Source organism: Salmo salar, chromosome 18 (assembly GCF_965601325.2).
Source record: "Salmo salar chromosome 18, fSalSal1, whole genome shotgun sequence".
NCBI classification, from domain to species: domain Eukaryota; kingdom Metazoa; phylum Chordata; class Actinopteri; order Salmoniformes; family Salmonidae; genus Salmo; species Salmo salar.
In genome coordinates, this window is record NC_138308.1 from 22,910,394 (window position 1) to 22,934,397 (window position 24,004).

General features: G+C 42.9%; 1 protein-coding gene across 1 annotated transcript in view; it reads left to right on the forward strand.

Moving 5' to 3' along the window:
• The first annotated feature begins 2,711 nt into the window (after window positions 1–2,711).
• The window catches only part of LOC106577049 (serine protease HTRA1A), a 30,957-nt gene continuing 9,664 nt past the window's right edge, over window positions 2,712–24,004 (forward strand). The window contains exons 1-3 of the mRNA XM_014154743.3: window positions 2,712–3,398; window positions 10,869–10,968; window positions 11,607–11,811. Of these exons, the coding sequence (XP_014010218.2) occupies window positions 2,939–3,398; window positions 10,869–10,968; window positions 11,607–11,811 (765 nt within the window). The 5' untranslated portion in view covers window positions 2,712–2,938. The remainder of the gene's footprint in view (window positions 3,399–10,868; window positions 10,969–11,606; window positions 11,812–24,004) is intronic.

Consider the following 24,004-nt stretch of genomic DNA (forward strand, 5'->3'; position numbering starts at 1 on the left):
TATAACTTCTAACAGTACCTGTATTCACTGGCGAATTGGGAGAGAGTGAGGTGATTTCCATCTAAGAGCCAACATCATTTTTGTGGCTGTGCTGCCTGCCAGCAGTAATCATCTCTGATTGTTTGAGATATTTAAAGTGTTACAGTATCATTGTTAAGTAAATAATAGATGCAAAGCATTGAATATTTACTTTGTAATTTTCCCCAGGAGCATTTAAATGCAGGGCACTCCCGCATCATATGGAGGAATGTGCCTACCTGATTTAGGAGACACTGTGAATAGTTGGAAGTTGGGGCCAATTTCATCGTAAAGCGTTTCCTTCGTATAAATACAGTCTGTGAACAAACTTTAAATGTTTATGTTGATGGTTCGGACTACGGGATGCCAAGGTCATATTATTCCATATTCTGTTCAATACTTTTTTCATGGCTTGCTCAGAATATCAGCTTTCCAAAAGTATAAACGCAACATGTAACATGTGGAGGCCCTGGACTGGTGTGGTTACATGTTGTCTGTGGTTGTAATGCCAACTGGACGTATTGCCAAATTCTCTAAAACAACATTGGAGGCGGCTTATGGTAGAGAAATTAACATTCAATTATCTGGCAACAGCTCTGGTGGACATTCCTGCAGTCAGTATGCCAATGGCACACTCCCTCAAAACTTGAGACATCTGTGGAATTGTGTTGTGTGACAAAACTTAACATTTTAGAGTGGCCTTTATTTGTCACCAGCACAGGGTGCATCTGTGTCATGATCATGCTGTTTAATCAGCTTCTTGATATGCCACACCTGTCAGGTGCATAGATTATCTTGGTAAAGGATGAATGCTCACTAACAGGGATGTAAACAAATGTGTGCACAAAATATGATAAGAAAAATAAGCCTTTGTGCATATGGAACATTTCTGGGATATTTTATTTCAGCTCATGAAACATGGGACCAACACTTTAAATGTTGTGTTTATATTTTTGTTCGGTGTATTATAGAGATCAGTCCTTTCGGGAGCACAGATCATTTATTTCTAAATCTCATCATTGGATGGTTCGGTAGTTGGATTTCCCAAGGTGCTCCATAGGCCAGCATAGCTGACCTAAGTTGTAAATAAGTGTAAGTGTCTTTCAAATCTTGGATAGTTCTGAAACCATTACTGTCCATAATATTGGCAAGAGAAAGATTCAACATTTCGACCATTGGGTTGATGCAAAAGGTCGCCCCCAGATCGCAACGCGTTATAGTGACATTTTGGAGTATGGGCATGCCATTTTGATTCCCAGTTACCTGTACATTGCTTTTAAATTTTGAGCCAAATAGAAATTGTGTGAGCAATAATAGGACCAAAGTGTAGTTTACATTGTTTAAGGTATATCAGTGAAGACCACCTCTTCCAGGGCAATAGGAGACACCATATGTATCTCTATACTCAGCCAGGGGGCGGACTAAATCCTAGTGCCTAGAAATACAATTTTTTGTTTGGTATGAATAGTCCTATGTCTTGCCCTCTTTGCAAGTTTGTTAATTTTATCTGGAATAACTTACTTTGCCATATCCATTTTGAAACTGCACTATGGTTTTTATCCCAATAGCCAGAAGGGGGAGACAAGGGAAGCATTGAGCTACAGAAATTCAGCCGTGGCAGTATATTCATTTTTACAATAGATATTCTGCCAGTTAAAGCAACTGGGATATTGAATTGATTTCAGTGTTCTGTTAAAGTTTCTGCCAATGGTTTTAGGAAGGAAGGAAATACTGTATATCTATTCCCAGATATTTAAAATGGGAAACGATTGGGATTTCATTAGTAGAGATGGAGTCCTCATCGGGGTCTTGAGAGGCAGTAGGGCAGATTTGGTTAGATTTATTTTATAACTTGAGATGGAGCTGAATTTGTACATGATCTTTAAAGCTTTAAGGAGGGATTGCAGTACATTGTCTAGATAAAGTAAGATATTGTCGGTGTATAATAAGTTGACGTGATCCGTAGAATTGAGAGATATTGGTCTAATTTCTTTTGATTTGTCTATGCCAGGGGCTCCATAGACAACAAAAGTAGCGAAGGTGAGATGAGATCACGTTACCTGCTACTTAGAATGATTCTCAAAGGAACAGAGCAGGTATTGCCTGTTATTACTATGGCGAGGTATTGGCATATAGTATTTTAATAATGTGAATGAAATTGGAGTCAAGTCCCATACGTCCCATAGGTTGCAAATTCGAATCTAATTCGTAAACATATAATACGAAATGGGTGATGGACATCCTCAAATTAATGCATATCATACGAAACGTAACATATCATACTAAATGGAGGGTCTCGGATTTACGTACAGAATAATACGAAATGCTTTCAGACTAGGTTGAAAAGAGTAGTCACTACCTGGTCTGAAGAAAGTGTTTGCTTTTTGTGTCATTAACAACTTTTTCAATTCAGATATCTTTTTTAATTGTGATTTATTCAGCTCAAATGCAAAAGGCAGTTGCATTGTTTTTAATAAAGCATGTAATGGCTTCCCATAAAATCACATTTTGATCCATGATAGGTCTATTCCAAATGTGTAGCATATTCTAAATTTCGTATATTTCAAAATATAATTCATTCAAATAGGCCCAATGAAAAAATGTATGAATACGTACCAAAGCGCTTCCCTTTAGCACGTGACACACACACCAACCATATAAATGGGTATTGTTATTGCCTAGAAAGTGTGCCGGGTCATGTGGAATTGAGTAGGCTTTTATATAAATGCAGTGCCAGCTAAAAAACGCAGTTGCTTATTGGTGCACAGTGGAAGTGGAGCTTCTCTTAATCCCTTACATCAACTGCTCTGCTCTACACTCCTCAGCTCACATGTACCAAAGTACTGCAAGTTTAGAGAAGCCCGGACACTTTTTGTTTACTTTCCCATATTTTGACAACTGTGTTTCACAGTAAACCACCATGTTTTGGTCAATATTGTGCGTAACCGTTTGCTTGGCATCCCTACTTGCTGAAGCACAGATCTCCAATAGGTACGTTATCAGCTGTCCCAGTCGTTGTCACAAGGCGATGTGTCCCCGTATGCCAGCGGAGTGCTTAGCAGGACAAGTCCTGGACCACTGCAACTGCTGCCCCGTGTGTGCCTCTGGAGAGGGTGAGGCGTGCGGCGGCAATGGAAAGCTTGGAGACCCGGTGTGCGGAGAGGGGTTGGAGTGTTCGGTGTCCGGCGGAGTGGGGTACTCTGCCACCGTCAGAAGAAGAGGGAAGAGCGGCGTTTGCGCCTGCAAAACTACGGACCCTGTATGTGGTAGCGACGGTGTATCCTACCGTAACATCTGCGAGCTCAAGAGAGTCAGCAACCGGGCACTGAAACTTCAGCAGCCACCTGTTATGTTCATTCAACGGGGAGCTTGTGGGAAAGGTAAAGGCTTTGAAGAATATTATACATACAATTCCCATTTCACCGTCTTGAATGTGCCTTTTGTGTGTATTTCATATTCATTATTTCTGGTGGCTTCCTAACTTTAAATCAGTGAGCATAACTCGATTACGCATCATTTTTCCATTCAATGGAAGCTTTACGCGAAAATCCAATCTATATCAAATAAGATTCAGCCTTGCTGATACTTAGAGTCATGAATTCTCACCAGAAAGGAATCAGTGTGTGACAGTCTGGTGGGCAACAACATCCAGATGTGGCAGCTGGTTATGTATCCCACGGGCACAAACATCAAGTGTCCTTTGACAGTAAAACAAAGGCTACCATTGAAATGTGCTGGTTTTTGTTTTTGTTCATTCACTCATGAAAAGCAGTAATCCTTGCTTAGTTTTGCTTGTTTGAACTAAGTCACTAATTCTATTAACTTGTTATTAACGGTATGGATTAGCTCTGGTATGCGTACAGTCACATGGGAATAACCCTCCAAATTAATTTATCTAAAGTAGCATAATTAATGCAATAGGTCATTGTTGCTGACTTCACCATGGATAATGTATTATTTATTTCTTTGGACTCCACTCTGAGACCTCGGTTTCAGCCAGTGCAGCTGGCCTGCAAACTGAGACACTTGTTATCAGAGTCAGTGGGACACAACATAAACCAGACCATCTATCCATCCCAGACATTTTTTCCGTTATGAATTATCATAACATTAATAGATTTGTGGCAGTCTTTTAAGCGGTTTCTATTTCCCTCAACTTTCTAATTGCAAGTGCATTGTGTCATAGCATAGTGAATTCTGTTCTGAAATGTGAATGACGCTGAGGATGGTACAAAGACAGCCTTCACACTCACAAAGAGTAGAGAGATGAGCCAGTGATCTTTAACTGTGTTTGTGTGTTTGATGTGCTCCAAGGGCCCGATTCCGACCCGAAATGGAATGGAATTCCCTTTATAGTGTGCTATTCACCTGCTATTCATTGTGGGTAGAGATACTTTTATATATTTAATGTATGTGGACACCTCTTCAAATTAGTGGATTCGGCTATTTCAGCCACACCCATTGCTGACAGGTGTATAAAATCGAACACACAGCCATGCAATCTCCATAGACAAACATTGACAGAAGAATGGCCTTACTGAAGAACTCAGTGATTTTCAAATTTGCACAGTCATAGGATACCACCTTTCCAACAAGTCAGTTCGTCAAATTTCTGGCCTTCTAGAACTGCCCCGGTCAACTGTAAGTGCTGTTATTGTAAAGTGAAAACATCTAGGAGCATCAACAGCTCAGCTGCGAAGTGACAGGCCACACAAGCTCACAGAACGGGACAGCCGAGTGCTGAAGCGTGTGGCGTGAAAAAAATTGTCTGTCCTCGGTTGCAACACTCACTAACGAGTTCCAAACTGTCTCTGGAAGCAACATCGGCACAAGAACTGTTCGTCAGGACCTTCATGAAATGGGTTTCCGTGGCCAAGCAGCCGCACACACACCTAAGATCACCATGCGTATTGCCGAGTGTCGGCTGGAGTGGTGTAAAGCTCACCGCCATTGGATTCTAGAGCAGTGGAAACGTGTTCTCTGGAGTGATGCGTCACACTTCACTATCTGGCAGTGCAACAGACAAATCTAGGTTTGGCGGATGCAAGGTGAACGTTACCTGCCCCAATGTATAGTGCCAACTGTAAAGTTTGGTGGAGGAGGAATAATGGTCTGGGGCTGTTTTTCATGGTTCGGGCTAGGCTCCTTAGTGCCAGTGAAGGGAAATCTTAATGCTACATCATACAATGACATTCTAGACGATGCTGTGCTTCCAACTTTGTGGCAACAGTTTTTGGAAGGGCCTTTCCTGTTTCAACATGACAATGCCCCCGTGCCGGAAGCGAGGTCCATACAGAAATGGTTTGTCAAGATCGGTGTGGAAGAACTTGACTTGCCTGCACAGAGCCCTGACCTCAACCCCATAGAACACCTTTGGTATGAATTGGAACACCAACCACGAGCCAGCCCTAATCATGCCTAACCTCACTAATGTTCTTTTGGCTGAATGGAAGCAAGTCCCTGCAGCAATGTTCCAACATCTAGTGGAAGGCCTTCCCAGAAGAGGAAGGCTGTTATAGCAGCAAAGGGGGGGACCAACTCCATATTAATGCCCATGATTTTGGAATGAGATGTTTGACAAGCAGGTGTCCACATACTTTTGGTCATGTGGTTTAGACTAAATGAAGGTGAGGCGGAGGTATGTCTACAAATATGCTGTATTCTGACCTTGACTTAATTCCACCACCTTTAAACTCGAGGAAACCATGAATAAGGTCTCGCGAACCTACCGGTTCCAAGTGAAAAAAGCATCTACTTTCTTTTTTTCCCTGATAGAAGTAATAACATTCTCCATGCAACTTGATAAGAGCTATTGATAAGAGCTAGGTCAATGACTAATCTGATTGACACTTGTTTCAGATAAATTTGACCTTTTTTATGAAATGCTGTGCCATTATGCAGAATTTAAATTGTACAACCTTTTAACTTGCAGGGATGGGCACTCTCAAATCTTTTAATTATGAGTTACTCCGACTTTCTCTATTTCCTATTTCTATCATGTTAAATATTAGCCACTATCAGTATCGTCCATCAGTAGGCAACACATATTCAACTGCCAATGTACTTTTAGTTCCCTTCAGTTGGTATAGCTTACATTATCATTCCATATAATTCCATTGTTTAGTTTACCTTAATTTGCTTCCTCTGTGCAGTATTCTCCCTATTATAATTCTATGTACTGTCACGCCCTGACCTTAGAGATCCTTTTTATTCTCTATTTGGTTAGGTCAGGGTGTGACTAGGGGGGGGGCAATCTATGTTTTATTTTTCTTTGTTGGCCAGGTATGGTTCCCAATCAGAGGCAGCTGTCTATCATTGTCTCTGATTGGGGATCATACTTAGGCAGCTTTTTCCTACCTGTAGTTTGTGGGATCTTGTTTTGGTGCTGTTTAGCCCTACTATACGTTACATTTGTATTTTTTTTTCAGTGTTCATTTAATAAAGTAAGATGTACGCCTACCACGCTGCACCTTGGTCCACTCCTTCAAACAACGATCGTTACATGTACACCAATCTTCCAACACTACCGTGGGTTAAAGAACTGAATGTGGCAATTTTCAGAATGGATCAAAACACAGTTTTTTTCTTTCATGCTAAAGGCTCTCCAAACCTGTTTTTTTTTATGATTCATAAATACTTTCCTAACCCTAAATAATCTACAAGATCAGAGTATTTTTAAAGCTACCAATTGGTGATGAAACAAAGACTCATGCATATACTGTAGATGGCTTTATTTCATTGATTGCTAATATTCTGAACCTGTTCTCTCGATATATTCTATTAAATCTGTCAACGAAATTCTAATTAAAAGGTACACTGTATTTAAAGGGATGGCTTAAGATAAATGTACTGAAAACCGTATTGAATGAAAATCTGTTGTCCAGCGAGTGGGAGGGTTTTCAGTGGTTGAATTACATTTATTCAGCGCACAGAATGGAATCACGCCTGCAAAGCCCTTTACACACCTTCATGTTAGTCTGAATTCCAACTACTGAGAAGTGAGTAGGAAAGGAGTGCGTAGGAAAGGCGTAATTTCCTAAGTCAGAATCAGGGCCCATGTGTTTAGTTCTTAGTTGGACCACAAGGGTTCAAAAGGGTTCTTCGGCTGTCCCCATAGGAGAACCCTTTTTGGTTCCAAGTAGAACCCTCTGTGGAAAAGGTTCTACTCGGAACCCAAATAGGGTTATTCAAAGGGTTCTCCTATAGGGACAGCTGAAGAACCCTTTTGGGTTCTAGATGATTCATTGTCAGACAGTTAATGTACGTGTGCAGGCACATAATGTACAGTATGTGTATGACAGTAGACGATCTATTTTTAATGTCTCCATATGTTTACCTTTTCCAACACAAGGACGCACAAGGCATGCCAAAGTTATATCAGAGAGTGTCTCCTCAGTGATTTTGCAAACATTTGGGATGCAAACACTTGATCCAGCTCCTCTCCAGCTCCAGACAGCCTAAGAAAACAGAGTGCAGCTCTGTGCCAAGCTACATGAAGCCCCCTGGCCAAGTAAAGAGAGGCTCCGGACAACTGGCCTCAATGGCCTCTCTTAAAGCAAACACATTAAATCACATTGGTACATGATGTCATTTGAATCTGTTTTCTGAAGTTGTCGATTATGCAAGTTGTTTGAGCTGGCACACGATTTAGGTCAAATGTTGCTGTCCCGTGTGCCCGTTGTTTGTTTTCTTAAATAACTCATTTAGTCACAGAATGGCATATATGGCCTGCAGAAACACGTTTGAGATGTATTGATATTTTACAAGAGGTAAGAGAATAAACATGTTGACTTTAGGATGTTGAGAACAACCTTTTCATGCATTTAATTTCAATTCACACCCAAAGGAACAGCAACATAATGCATAGCTCTAGTGAGTGATTGGGGCTTGCTAGCTTTACATTGGCAAGCTGTGTTGGTGTACAGTTAGAGAATGAAAATTGTCTGTGATTATGCTTGGTGGATCATGTACAGTATGCTGATCGTACACATATTTTCTCCCAGCCTTCTCGTCTCTGCCTCCCTCTTGCCACTCTTCCTTTCAGCGCTCTGTTTTCTTTCTTTCCTTCTTTCTTTCTTTCTCTCTCCCTCTCCCCTCACACTTTCTCTCTTGGCAATTTAAGTTCATCAGCAGGGTTATCACGAAACAATGGACTAGGGATTGAATTGGGATTGTGCTTTTCCGTGTATGTTCACACAGCTCAGGGAATATGTTTCATGTGACTTAGGGACCCTTTCAAAGACTTAGTGAGTGTGTATTCAGTGGAGCCAATGCATTTGCTGCACCACAGCCTTGCAGCAAGGGACCTGGACTACAGTGATACCGCAGAGGGAATACAACCCCACTGACACTGCAACCCAATCCCTCTGCCCGTAGGATGGGGGAAAGGAAGAGCAGCTTCCTTATGGAAAAACTCATAAAGCAGCAACAGTGTGGACAGGCAGACAGGTGTGTGTTGGGGAGTGCTTGATACAAGAATCAGGTTTCTTTTCTTGGAGAGGTCAGTGAGTTTGTATAGCAGACATATGGGAATTATAGGGAGATGGACACAGTGTGTCTAATAGAGGGATGAAATCCCAGGGGTGGAATGTCTCTTTGACAGGAGGTTACTGAGCTGGCCCATGGACAGCATGATAAGCTAAACAAGTGCATTGTTTCATTATATTTTTACATTTGAGTCATTTATCAGACACTCTTATCCAGAGTGACATACAGGAGCAATTAGGGTTAAGTGCCTTGCTCAAGGGCACATTGACATATTTTTCACCTAGTCAGCTCAGGGAGTCGACCCAGTGACCTTACGGTTAGCCTACAGTCCCAAAGCTCTTAACCGCTGAGCTACCTGCCACATGAGTTTATGAGTGGTTTTGTGTGTTGCTACATGTTGCATAGACGTAACGAGACAAGACGAGAGAAAGTGTGGCACTACAGAACCATTTGGGATAACTATACTACCCCCATTCTCCTCCACTCTTTCGTCTGGTTCCCCCACCTCTGAGGAGGTGAAGTTGAGGGCTACAGGAGCACAGCCAGACAGCCAGACAGCCAGGCCAGAGGAAGGTAACTGATAGGACAACAAGGACTACCTTTCAGGGAGCCACAATAGACAGGCTCCATCTACACCCTGAGAGGATAGGCTTTGCTTTGCCTATGTAGAATTGAAGTTTTGATTTATTTCATCAATATGACATTGTTCAATTAAAAATGAGACCTGAAGCCTGATGCTTGAATACTCTAAACCTATGTATAGCTTGTATAGCTGTTTAAGAGCGTCTCCCCTGGTTCCCCTCTCTCTCCTCTCTCTCAGTCTGTAGTGAAGCATGCCTGCCTGGGGTCAGAACACTTCAATCAAAAAGCCATTATCTCGGTTTAACTGTGTGTGTGTGCGTGTGCGCGCGTGCGTGCGTGCGTGCGTGCGTAGGGTATCTTTAAGTATTTTTTATTTTACTCTGTCAATTTCTGGCAGACAGTAAATGTGGGTCGACTCAACATACTGTATGTATATAATTCTGTAAGGCTTATGCATATGTCCTCCATCATTTCAGAACAATAAAAACTGATAGTTATTAAAACTCCTTTTCAAAGGCATTCCAATGATATTCAGGATTTTGGAGGGAGTTGAGGTTCAAGTAGATGCTCTCATCCTTGGTCCATATGCTTTTCTATTTGTCTAGCGGTCGACTTCATTCCAGCAGTCGTTGACCTGATCTGAGCCCCAGCTCCTCAGACAGAGTGTCTCATTAAGAAATATCCTGTCACGGTCTACAGACGAGGCAACACTGGCAACAGTAACCTGCACTGCTATGGAAGGAGCACACACTTGACTACATCTGGTTTGTGATTTTCCCAAATCATCAAGAAAGGTTTCGTCATCAACTGGCCAAAACCCATTCTCCTTCATTTCCAATGCAATGATGTGTCTGTGGAAACAAATCAGTCTGTCTGTGTCAAGAGGACGGGCCAAGTATCATCATAACATTGAACAATGAAGAGGTCAAATGGTAAAGATGACCTCTTTAGATACTTCAGATTGATCTCAGGTCTAGATACCGGAGCAGGCCCGCGGACTGATGCACTCATATCTTAAACATTTGAACCAGGGACATATGCCATCATACTATCCCCATATCTTGGGGCAAATTACAGCTATCCTGAGGATATGGATGCCATCATGGAATTTCCCTTCTTACACAGGAAAGAAATGGGGAATTCTCAACATATAATTAAGTAGGATATAGTACGCCAAGACTGTGCACATTCTACTCTTGTGTTGGTTTAACTGTGCCTCAAGCAGGAAGTATTTTTTCACAACCCATCTTCTAGGCTTATGGACGCCTCTTTGCCACGTAATATTATTGAACTAAACAACCTTTACAAACTACAGCAAGCTTTAGGATTGTATGACAAAACCTCTATGTGCTTTCTTTATTTTAAACATAATTACTTGAGGGGTGTGGAAAGATAAAGGAGATGAAACATGATTATCTTGTCTTTAAAAAGCAAAACGTCTATGATAATCTTCAGAGAAGACTTACAGTAATTCACAGCCTGGAAAAATACTTGTATGCCTTCTCAGTATGATGTAATTACGTGGTCAGTCATCAACATTTTCTGACTTATCTTCTTATGGAAGAATCAAAAGCACTTACAGACAGAGACAGAAGCACGGGGAAGACTCCGTCTATGCCACAAACGGACTGTCATCTTTTTTCCATTTCTCTTTGAGACCAGTTTCATATACTGGGCTTATTCTTGCATTGCTGTTGCATCATTTCGTTGTATTTGTGTTTGTGGTTGTTTTTGAGTTAATTTTTTATCCCAACGTCCTGTCTCTGTTGATGTATTTCTAGCCCAGGACAACCCAAACAGTCTGAGACACAAATACAACTTTATCGCTGACGTGGTGGAGAGGATCGCCCCGGCCGTGGTTCACATTGAACTCTACCGCAAGTAAGAGTGGCACGTGTGTGTACGTGTGTGTGTACGTGTGTGTGTACGTGTGTGTGTGTGTGTGTGTGTGTGTGTGTGTGTGTGTGTGTGTGTGTGTGTGTGTGTGTGTACTTGTATTCCTACATAATCAGGACCCCAATGTCCTAACACTTCACCTTAATATCCTGAAAAGGTAGGAAAACAATAACTTTTTTCAGGCCCGGAATATGTTCAAATGCTATTTTAAATTTAAAGGTTAAAGGTTTTGGGGTTAGGGTTAGGTTTAGGGAAAATATCATTTTTAATGGTGAAACATTTTACACTCCAAAAAGTCCAGAAATTTCACGAAAACACAGCTATGTGTGTGTGTATGTGTTCGTCCTTGAATATCTGTAGACATACCAGAGTTTACTTTACAGCCCACCTGGATGTGAGACCACACTAGTTGGTAAAACATTTAAGTTAAAACCCTCCCTTTTAACGTACTTATCTTTCTCCTTCTGCCTTGCATCCTCTTTCCCTGTCTTCATCTCTCCATCCCCCTTCTCCTCCCTATTTCTATTAATCACTCCCTTTCTCTCTATAAATGTATCTCTCTCTTTCTCTCCTTTTCTGCACATCTATCTCTTTCTCTCCCTCTCTCCCTCCCTCTCTCTCAGAATGACCTATTCTAAGCGGGAGGTGGCAGTGTCCAGTGGCTCAGGGTTCATGGTGTCAGAGGATGGACAGATTGTGACCAACGCCCATGTTGTGGCCAATAAACATCGAGTAAAGGTGGAGCTGAAGAGTGGCGCCACCTACGACGCCAATATCAAAGACATGGACGAGAAGTCCGACATAGCACTCCTCAAGATCGACTCACCGGTAAGAGGGGACACCAGAGGTCACAGACAGCTCAACAGTTCAGAATCTAGTACAAATGACTTTATTCGAACAACTTAATCCATTAATAACTGACATAGGAGACAAATGGACACATAGGGAAGAAGTTTACACTTAGAAACAGTTGCAAAATTGTGGTAGTTCGCTTGTGTTGTGTGCTACCCATTCCATCACAAAGATCAAGTTTCAGGTTTTGTTATCACGTTCAAGTACAATGTCTTTCTTGCAAGCTCTTTCCCAACAATGCAGTAATCAAATCAGTAGTACTATTAAAGAAAGTAAAGCAGGACAAAAAGACACAATAAATAAAACAAGATAAATAGACATAAGAAAGTAAGTAAGCTATGTACAGGGCTAGTTCCAGGGTCAAATCAAATCCAAATCAAACTTTATTTGCCACATGCGCCGAATACAGTGTAGACTTAAAGTGTAGACTTTACCGTGAAATGCTTACTTACAAGCCCTTAACCAACAGTGAAGTTCAAGAAGAAGAAAATATTTACCAGGTAGGCCAAAATAAAAAGTAATAATAAAAAGTAACACAATAAGAATAAGAATAACGAGGTACCGAGTCAGTATGCAGGGGTACAGGCTAGTTGAGGTAATCTGTACATGTAGGTGGGGACGAAATGACTATGCATAGGTAACAAACAAACAGCGAGTAGCAGCAATGTAAATTGTCCGGTGGCAATTTTTATGAATTGTTCAGCAGTCTAATGGCTTGGGGGTAGAAGCTGTTGTGGAATCTTTTGGTCCTAGACTTATTGTGTGCTTACCGTGCGGTAGCAGAGAAAACAGTCTATAACTTGGGTGACTGGAGAGTCTGACAATTTTATGGGCTTTCCTCTGACACCGCCTATTATGTAGGTCCTGGATGGCAGGAAGCTTGGCCCCAGTGATGTACTGGGCCGTTCGCACTACTCTTTGTAGTGCCTTACGGTCAGATGCCGAGCTGTTGCCATACCAGACGGTGATGAAACCGGTCAGGATGCTCTCGATGGTGCAGCTGTAGAACATTTTGAAGATCTGGGGGCCCATGCCAAATATTTTCAGTCTCCTGAGGGGGAAAGGATTTTGTCGTGCCCTCTTCACGACTGTCTTGGTATGTTTGAACCATGATAGTTCGTTGGTGATGTAGACACCAAGGAACTTGAAACTCTCGACCCGCTCCACTACAGCCCCATCGATGTTAATGGGGGCATGTTTGGCCCTCCTTTTTGGCTCACATTGATGGAGAGGTTGTTGTCCTGGCACCACACTGCCAGTTCTCTGACCTCCTCACTATAGGCGTCTCATCGTTGCCGGTGATCAGGCCTACCATTGTTGTGTCATCAGCAAACTTAATGATTGTGTTGGAGTCGTGTTTGGCCACGCAGTCGTGGGTGAACAGGGAATACAGGAGGGGACTAAGTACACACGTGGCAGACGGGTTGTTGCCTAATCTTACCACCTGGGGGCGACCCGTCAGGAAGTCCAGGATCCAGTTGCAGAGGGAGGTGTTTAGTCCTAGAGTCCTTAGCTTAGTGATGAGCTTTGTGGGCACTATGGTGTTGAACGCTGAGCTGTAGTCGATGAACAGCATTCTCACATAGGTGTTCCTTTTGTCCAGGTGAGAAAGGGCGGTGTGGAGTGCGATTGAGATTACGTCATCTGTGGATCTGTTGGGGCGGTATGCGAATTGGAGTGGGTCTTGGGTGTCCAGGAGGATGCTGTTGATGTGAGCCATGACCAGCCTTTCAAAGCACTTCATGGCTACTGATGTGTGTTACCTTCGCTTCCTAGGGCACAGGGACTATGGTGGTCTGCTTGAAACATGTAGGTATTACAGACTCGGTCAGGGAGAGGTTGATAATGTCAGTGAAGACACTTGACAGTTGGTCTGCGCATGCTTTGAGTACACGTCCTGGTAATCCGTCTGGCCCAGCGGCTTTGTGACTGTTGACTTGTTTGAAGGATTTGTTCACATTGGCTACCGAGAGCGTTATCACACAGTCATCCAGAACAGCTGGTGCTCTCGTGCATGCTACAGTGTTGCTTTCCTCGAAGCGAGCATAAAAGGCATTTAGCTCGTCTGGTAAACTCACGTCACTGGGCAGCTCGCGTCTGGGTTTCCCTTTGTAGTCAGTAATAGTTTTCACGCCCTGCCACATCTGACAAGTGTCAGAGCCGGTGTAGGAGATTCAATCTTAATCCTGTATTGACGCTTTGCTTGTTTGATGGTTCATCTGAGGGCACAGGGGGATTTCTTAAAATCGTCTGGATTAGTGTCACCTCTCCTTGAAAGTGGCAGCTCTAGCCTTTAGCTCGATGTGGATGTTGCCTGTAATCCATAGCTTCTGGTTGGGATATGTACGTACAGTCACTGTGGGGACGACGTCATCGATGCACTTATTGATGAAGCCGATAACTGAGGTGGTGTATTCCTCAATTGTATTTTTTATTTAAAAAAATATTATTTCACCTTTATTTAACCAGGTAGGCCAGTTCCAGTGGGTCAGATGTTTACATACACTAAGTTGACTGTGCCGTTAAACAGCTTGGAAAATTCCAGAAAATTATGTCATGGCTTTAGAAGCTTCTGATAGGCTAATTGACATAATTTGAGTCAATTGGAGGTGTACCTGTGGATGTGTTTCGTTTTACTAGTATTTAAGAGCAGTTGGAGGCCACGGAAAGAGTGTTGTATGGCGTTGAAGCTCGTTTGGAGGTTTGTTAACACAGTGTCCAAAGAAGGGCCAGATGTATACAGAACGATGTCGTCTACGTAGAGGTGGATCAAAGAATCACCCGTACCAAGAGCGACATCATTGAAAAATACAGAGAAAAGAGTTGGCCCGAGAAATGAGCTCTGTGGCACCCCCATAGAGACTGCCAGAGGTCCGGACAACAGGCCCTCCGTTTTGACACATTGAACTCTATCTGAGAAGTAGTTAGTGAACCAGGCGAGGCAGTCATTAGAGAAACCAAGGCTATTGAGTCTGCTGATAAGAATACGGTGATTGACAGAGTCGAAAGCCTTGCCAGGTCAATAAAGATGGCTGCACAGTACTGTCTTTTATCGATGGCAGTTATGATATCGTTTAGGACCTTGAGCGTGGCGGAGGTGCACCCGTGACCTGCTCGGAAACCAGATTGCATAGCGGAGAAGGTAAGGTGGGATTCAAAATGGTCAGTGATCTGTTTATTAACTTGGCTTTCGAAGACTTTAGAAAGGCAGGGCAGGATGGATATAGGTCTTTAACAGTTTGGGTCTAGAGTGTCTCCCCCTTTGAAGAGGGGGATGACCGCGGCCGCTTTCCAATCTTTAGGAATCTCAGACGATACAAAAGAGAGGTTGAATAGACTAGTGATAGGGGTTGCAAAAATGGCGGCGGATTATTTTAGGAAGAGAGGGTCCAGATTGTCTAGCCCAGCTGATTTGTAGGGATCCAGATTTTGCAGCTTTTTCAGAACATCAGCTGTCTGGATTTGGGTGAAGGAGAAGCGGGGGGGTGAGCTTGGGCCAGTTGCTGTGGGGTGTGCAGAGCTGTTGGCCGGGGTTGAGGTAGCCAGGTGGAAAGCATGGCCAGCCGTAGAGAAATGATTATTGAAATTTTCAATTATTGTGGATTTATCAGTGGTGACAGTGTTTCCCAGTCTAAGTGCAGTGGGCAGCTGGGAGGAGGTACTATTATTCTCCATGGACTTTACAGTGTCCCAAAACATTTGGAAATTAGTGCTGCAGGATGCAAATTTCTGTCTGAAAAAGCTAACCTTTGCTTTCCTAACTGACTGTGTGTATTGGTTCCTGATTTCCCTGAAAAGTTGCATATCGCGGGGACTATTCAAAGCTAGTGCAGTACGCTACAGGGTGTACTACACTAGCTTCTAATAGTCCCCACGATATGCAACTTTTCAGGGAAATCAGGAATATGCAACTACAATGCCATTGGATGAATCCCGGAACATATTCCAGTCTGTGCTTACAAAAATCCTGTAGTGTAGCATCCGTGTCATCTGACCACTTCCGTATTGAGCGAGTCACTGGTACTTCCTGCTTTAGTTTTTGCTTGTAAGCAGGAATCAGTAGGATAGAATTTTGGTCAGATTTGCCAAATAGAGGGCGGGGAAGAGCTTTGTATGCATCTCTGTGTGTGGAGTAAAGGTTGTCTAGGATTTTTTCCCCCCTGGTTGCACATGTGACATGCTGGTAAAAAATTGGTAAAACTGATTTAAGTTTGTCTGCATTAAGGTCCCCGGCGCTAGGAGCGCCACTTCTGGGTGAGCATTTTCTTCTTTGCTTATGGCCTTATAGAGTTGGTTGAGAGCGGTCTTAGTGCCAGCTCTGCTTTGTGGTGGTAAATAGACGGCTACGAATAATACAGATGAGAACTCTCTTGGTAGATAGTGTGTTCAACAGCTTATCATAAGGTACTCTACCTCAGGCGAGCAATACCTCGAGACTTCTTTAATATTAGACATCGCGCACCAGCTGTTATTGACAAAAAGACACACACCCCCACCCCTCGTCTTACCAGAGGTAGTGTCTCTGTTCTGCCGGTGCATGGAAAATCCAGCCAGCTCTGTTTCTTTGTTCAGCCACGACTTGGTGAAACATAAGATGTTACAGTTTTTAATGTCCCGTTGGTAGGATAATCTTAATAGTAGGTCATCAGTTTTATTTTCTAACGATTGCACATTAGCAAGGAGAATGGAAGGCATTGGGAGTTTACTCGCTCGCCTCCGGCTTCTCAGAAGGATCCCCGATCTGCGTCCCCTTTTCGGGCGTCTTTTCTTCACGCAAATGTTGTGGATCTGGGCCTGTTCCAGTGAAAGCATATATACAGCAGTCATGCTAACAGCTGAAAAATCTCTCAGAAGGCAGAAGGGTCAGCATTTGACCATCGGGTATTCCAAGATGGGTGAACAATGGGTCGAAACTTCAGCATAACATTTGCTGTTGATGAAGAGGCTTAACCCTCTCCCTCTCGATTTCCCTGAATTCATTGTCCTGTCCGCTCGGTGAATGGAGAATCTATTGAGTTGGATAGCCATGGGGGGAATCTTGCCCGAACGCCATGTTTCAGAAAAGCAGAGAATATTGCAGTTACGAGATTCACATTGATAGCAAAATCGCAATCGGAGGTCATCCATCTTATTACCAAGTCATTGGCCAATAGAATCGAGAGAAGAAGTGGCCGCTTTTCCCTTTGTCTTAACCTCGCCTGGACTCCCCCTCTCCTGCCTGTTTTGTTGCCGGCGTTTTCTCATGGGCAGCCCTGAATTGAAGAAAGAGCCCAGGGCAGATGAGTCAAAGTTAAAGCCGGAATTGAGGTTAGTAACTGCCAATCTTCACAATATTCCTTCAAATTGAAACTTTATGGAATATTATAAGTGGCATAAATAAGAGGATTTGAGGAGTGTGACTTTACACAGTAGCTCCCATGCTATTTAATCCCTGCCTATGAGCGTGAGTGGGAATGACATTGAGAGTTTCAACTCCCAGGAGGCAGATTGGATTTTAAGTACAGCTTTCCAGGCCAACAGCAGCCATCTTGGTGCAGTACTTTCCTATATCTTACAACTGCAAATCTAGACACCACTAGCAAATGTGAGCAACAATTGAACAATAACAATTACTTAATATTATTCCCTATTAAACATCAGCGGAGACAGAATTACAAGATGAAGCAAGAGGTTATTGGTAGAAAGTTGATGTTCAGCTTGATAACACAGCTGATTGTTTGAGAGGTGCAACATGTGCAACCAAGTGGTCCTTGTAAACACTGGCATTCAACACATAGTTAATGTTGGCAATGGCATTCAGTTAAAAATACTTCAGAGACAACAGTCGTTAGGAAACGATTCTCGAAATAAACTTGGAATACATTCTGCAAAGACTCATTACCAGCAGATGAAAACCCATGTCATGCTCCAATGAGCAAATAGTTTTGATAGCAAAGGTTTTGCTCATAAATGGCATGGAGGTAGGCCATGTAAGGTTTTTGCTGAGGGAGCATACAGTAACATAGAGAGATTGTTGCTTTGTGGACTAGTGGGATACACATCCCACATGAATCATATTCGACAGCCATATGAAGGAATGTCTGGCACCCATTCAAAGCCACAGGCTAGGAGTAACTGCACCGCAGAATGCCTCGCAGAGCATTCCCTCGCTTCAATGCACAGCTGAAAAGACACTCACGACAAGGACAGGGCTGCACACAGCATCGGCCAATACGCCAAGACAAGCACAAGGTTATGTTTTCTTTTATGCGGCCTACAGTGGTTCCCCAAACTGGCCCTGGAAGACCACTGTGCTATACACTCTGGTCTACATTCATTACACATACTAGACAACTGGAAGGTGATATCAGACCCAAAGCAGTGATCCATGAACGTCTGAAGAAAAGATTATGGATGGAAAATACAGCATCATTACTTCTCATAAACCAGTTTCAAGACACTGAAAAGTCTAATGATTTGTGCCCTGTGGTAAAGACTACCATCCAACTACTGGTTGACCATGACAGCCCAGTACCTGACTGTGGATTGACCATATACCCTGTGCCCCACTCTGGCTACATAGCTAAGACAGCTGTTGAAATCTTTGCCCCAGTTTTCTCTTCTGTGTGAGAAGGTGTCTACCCAGTCTGCCCAGGGGGCACAGTCCCAGTTCCATGACTAACCCCCACAGTGGAACAGGACAGAGGCTATGGGAGAGGGGAGGGGGTCTGACTCATGACACCCCAGCTAATGAGACAGTGGGTACGGGCAGGGGAGGGGAGGGTGGATGGATGTGAGGGAAAGAGTCGACTAGAGATGGAAAGTGTCAGTGAGAGAGAAATTAGAGGATGAGAGAGAGAGGGAGATAATTAGAGGCCAAAATAAAGGAAAAGTTGGAATTTCCTAATTTGTATGAAAAATTCAGTAAGTTGTCACAGTTCTGTCCTCAGGGCTTCAGGTCTGTACACTTTTAAGTATGTATTTATTTCCCTCTTTTCCTCACTTTCCCTCCATCTGTCCCTCTCTTGCCTCAAGTGTGCGTCATGAGTATGGGTGACTTTTGTCAAACTTTGTATTTCATATCAGCACACTGATAGAGAATCGATCACACATGTTTATGACTGTGAGCTTTGAAAGTTGACTCTTTGAATGTAGAATACCCTCTCTTCCCACTCGGTGCTTCATGAGAAGCAGAGTTGATTGGCGGCTGGGTCGGTCCGTTCTTGTGTGGTGTACCCTCGTCTCTGGGGAAGACATTACACATCTGCAGCTACATTAGTCTGTCTGCAGAAGTTGGCACTTCAGAGGATGGGAAGGAGAAAGGGAAAAAGTGCTACATTTGTTTCTGACAGAGAGAGAATGGGATGGAGAGGCAGGCAAAGACCGAGGGGATGTGGCCTGGAAAACGGATCCATATGTCTGCAAAGCTAAGTGATCTAATAGGCTAATGAGATGGTTGTGTGATGTGACGCTGGGAAGATTAATCTAAAAGTCATCATGCGGGGGAAAAAGCAGCTTGTTAACCCTATCCACTCCCTCACTCACTTCCTCAACTGTTTGTGGTGCAAAGTAGCGCACTGTCGGTGTCCTCAGTTTAGAATATTTGAGATGATTTTGTTCATGGAAGTCATGTCAACAGACTGAGGGCAGTTAAACACACCCAAACAAATGAGGACACCACATCCTCATCAATAAATACAGTGAGTATATGTGTCACAGTACTCAACCACAATGTTAGTCTGTATGCTCCCCAGGTCGTCCACCTCCTAAAGGGTGGTAGGATGACTGGCGCTGGCTAGACCGACCAGGGCTCTTATTGGTCCCCGTTCAGGAGACATCCAGGACATGCTCTGTTTCTCAGTGGAAAGAGTGGCGTCCTTCAGAAAGAAGCAGAGGGAAAATGAATCACATCCTCGTCTCATCCTCCATTTCACTCACTCTCCCACAGTCGCTCCCATCCTTGCGGAAGCAGCGTGTCGGGACGAGGGCCAAGGGAAGCAGACTGGCCTTGCTCTTCTTTTCGATGCTCCAGACAAGGCCTAGTTTGTAGGTGGTTGTTTCCCAGGCCAGCGATGCAGTGGAAGAGAGACCCATACATACATCCCAACCGCATCTCATCAGATCTGCATGGCCCACAGATTAAAGGCGTGTGGTGTCTAGCCGCCCGTTGGTGAGATGCCATCCAGTCTTCCAGGGTGTCTGTAAATCATGCTGGAAACAGAGGGAGCTTTCGACCATGTGTTTGCTGTTGTGTTGGCTGTGGCATTTACAACAACATGTGCACCATATTGATCCCCAGAGCTGATGGTTCTGCAGGTATTATCATGTTGGATCAAGCTCCTCTTTATCCACTGAGGCACAACCCTTGGGACAAAGTTCATGTGTAGCCATAGTAGAGTTCACCCACACACGGTTACACCATTTGCTAGTGGCCCCATGATATGTATGCATGGTAGCATAGGACTAAAAAGTTAACATAATACTTACAGATGCGCTGTCTTAATTTGACCCTGCTTCTCACAGCAGGGAAATAATCCTGCAGTAACAGGAAATGTGAATTATTATGTGGATTATAATACATTTTGTAGGGGTTGATACATTATTAGATAAATGTTTTGTTACCGCAAATCAAGTCTGACATTTTTAAGCGGAAATGAGTAACTTTAGAAGCATTTTTTTAAACCTTGAATACACTACAATTTGCATATTGCCTTGAAGTCCCCTACAAGAAAAGCACAGTAGTGACCACAGCAAAGACTCTAGTAGTGGTCATAGATTTAATCACCAAACAGAGGGTGTGTGTGTTTCACTGGCATGCCTCTGTGCTGTTTACAGTTGTTTTTTGTTCGGGTTGATGTAAAATTAACCCTTTTTCTCAGGTTTGCATACGCCTTCGAAACTATTAGCGACAGTCCATCACAGCGTGAGGCTTGACAAAAACCAAGTTTGCACCTGGGATCAAGTCTTAAAAGTTAATGTAATGGGTTTTTAAGGGATTCCAAACAGCCAAAGCTGTAATTTGAATCAAAGACTTGTCTATGGCAACAAAGGAGGCATTTTCTTCGTTGGTCCTTCCACCATCTCCTATGGCAGACACTCTAGATGTACAGTACAATTTTAGTTGAGATGATAGGATAAAGCCTGAATGTCTGAAATGCTTACCACCACTTCTAAGTGCCTCTGACATGCAACTGTTTTTCTGGATGGCTGCTAGTAAATACTGGTGCTTTCTGTTGAAGTTTATCTGTCACTATCTCAGCCTCTATTAAAATGATATTGTGCCATTCTCAGTTATCTTCTGTATGAGCCAGTGGAGAGCTTGGGAAATAGGTCTTTTTTATTAATAGAAAGGTTGAAATTTCAACTGAAAGTTTTAAGTTAAGATCTAGAACAAGGCAGTAGTGCATTTAACTGAAAGCATCTCACATGATGTTAGGGACGGCCAATGCAGGAGAGGGTTGCCTGTTCCTCTTCTTGTCCCTCTAACCACCTCTCCTTAATGAGGTCAATGTCATGGGTTGACAGGGTTCGATACTGTGACCAAAGCAGTCGCTTTTGCGACCTTTTGACTGGGCAGTGCGACACACATTTTTAATTGGTCGCAAGAGTGCCAGTGAAACTAATTTATCTGGTCACGTACATTTTTGGTTCACGGGTTGCTTTTTTTTTATCATCATGATTTATTCAAACTGTAATGTGCAACTGACAAAAAATAAACCAACTTTCTAAAGAGGCAACAATGGCACAGGAATGCCCCTGTCTGTGTGTGCCAGGGCTCGACATGCAGGGGAGGTTTTGGACACCCTCCAGACCAGTCAATCATCCCTGTTGTGGCCAGCTTGGGCTAGTGAAAAGATTAGACCATTATAATAATGCTATTTTTAATCTTGGCTATGTAAATGATTAAAAAGATGGATTCACGAAGCTGTTTGTTTTTGTGTCGAGAACATGCTGTCTATTTAGTCAGGCAATTCCTACATTATTCTGACATACACTGAGTGTACAAAACATTAAGGACACTTTCCTAATATTGAGTTGCCCCCCCACCCCTTGCCCACAGAACAGCCTCAATTCGTGGGAGGATGGACTCTACAAGGTGTCGAAAGCGTTCCACACGGATGCTGGCCCATGTTGACTCCAGTGCTTCTCACAGGTGCGCCTGCCACCTACTGCTATACCCCTTTCAAAGGCACATTAATATTTTGTCTTGCCCATTCACCCTCTGAATGGCACACACACACACAATCCATGTCTCAATTGTCTCAAGGCAAAAAAATCATTCTTTAACCTGTCTCCTCCCCTTCATCTACACTGATTTAAGTGGATTTAACAAGTGACATCAATAAGGGATCATAGCTTTCACCTGGATTTACCTGGTCAGTCTATGTCATGTAAAGGGCAGGTGTCCTTATTGTTTTGTACACTCAGTGTATTTTAGAATTAAATTATGTGATTGTCAATGCTTAATGCCATTGGGTAGGCTTATTAAAAAAGGCATTATTCTTAAAGTGGTAATGCATACTTACTTTACATACATTTTTTTTTCTTTTTCTATAGGCTTTTTTTTTGTATGAAAGATCAAATGACCTGCTATTGAAATTATGCACGCATCATTCAGTTTCCTGTCAAGTCTTGACCTGGTCCAGTATTTTTGTTCCTTTGAGCCAGTAGCTTTCAGTTGCAGGGCACTGGCCCTTTGTACTACTGGCAAATTTAACTGAATGTCGAGCCCTGCTGTGTGCAGTGCGTGTAGCCATGTGGCCTATATGTCTACCACTGTTTGTAGCCATTAGCGATGCTAATGATAGCCTAATTGTTTTTGGATAGATGGAAATGTAATTAAAAGTTAACTACAAAGTAGCCTATGCCTACCTGACAGAATCATGATTATTCGCACCAATCAAGTGGCCATTTGTTTTGAAAACTCCATCACAAGTATGCTACAAAAACACTGCTAGCCAAATACAACTGTATGGCTGGTGTGCACCTGAATTAAAGGTGTACTACACTGAAAAATCTAAATTTCTCAGATTTTATCCAGACCTCAAAAAATGGTTCCCTATTTTGGTTTAAGCATTGTTGTTGACACATAACATCCAATTTGGTTGTTTTTCTATTAAAACAGGTGCTTTTGAGAGCAAAGAAATGTGGGAAATGATAGTCCATCTCTCTATTTTATTGATCTTGTATCGTTTTGGTATCAAGTATACTTTTTTCATATTCTACCCTCTGGAAGGTTGTGTAGAAAATAAGACATGGCACTTTGAAATTTGCAATAAATGCATTTTGCACTTTATTTTAACAGTCTCTTTTCTTTGCTGTTAGAGTTAATCTACCCAACTCAAGGAACACAAGCTAATTTGAAAGATGGCTAGTCATTATTAGCCTGGTTTTGTTTGGAATGCAGGAACATTATGGTACACAGGCCAGGTCAATTATCATTGTTTGTAATAAAAAAACAATTGTGTGACCAAATCATGTACTGGTGCCACCAACTGAAAAAGTTTGGTGCAACAGTGCCACCAGTGGAAAAAGTAAGTATAGAACCCTGGATGAGTGTTAATGCATTAAGGCCAGCCCATGGTCCAAAATAACCTGGTGAGTCACTTATGGTCAAGAGAAAGTCAGAACCACTGAAATTACATATACAGTATTCGACTCGGTATCCACAAGGACAAAAAGTAGCTGAGTACAAGTGGTCAGTAGGTGATAGCTAGACTAACAGTCCTCACACATGAATAGTCATGCCATTTGATGTTTGCTTTATTCCTATTCACACCTAGACACTCCCACCCTCAAGGGCTCATATCAGCTAGCCTTGGCATCCACAGTGTATGAGTTAATGTGTGTACGCATGACTGTACCGCCCACAAGTCAGTGGCAGCATTGTGTGTAAGCAGATGGATATGTGCAGGTGTGTGTCAAGTTGTGTTTTTCATTATTCACTGGGCTGAGACATTTCAATAAGCGACAGGACGATTTTATAATGATCACGCTGTTATTACCAGTATCACCACAGCAAGCGGTTGGTAGACCGTCTCAGTGTTAGGGATTCAGATCGGGCTGACTTCTCTCACTTCCCCCCTCCATCTGCTTATCCCTTTAACTCGGTGGGGTCAAGGTACGGGGTGGTGTGTGTGTGTGAGGGTGTGTGTGTGAGGGTGGAGAGTCACAGACTGGATAGCAGTTC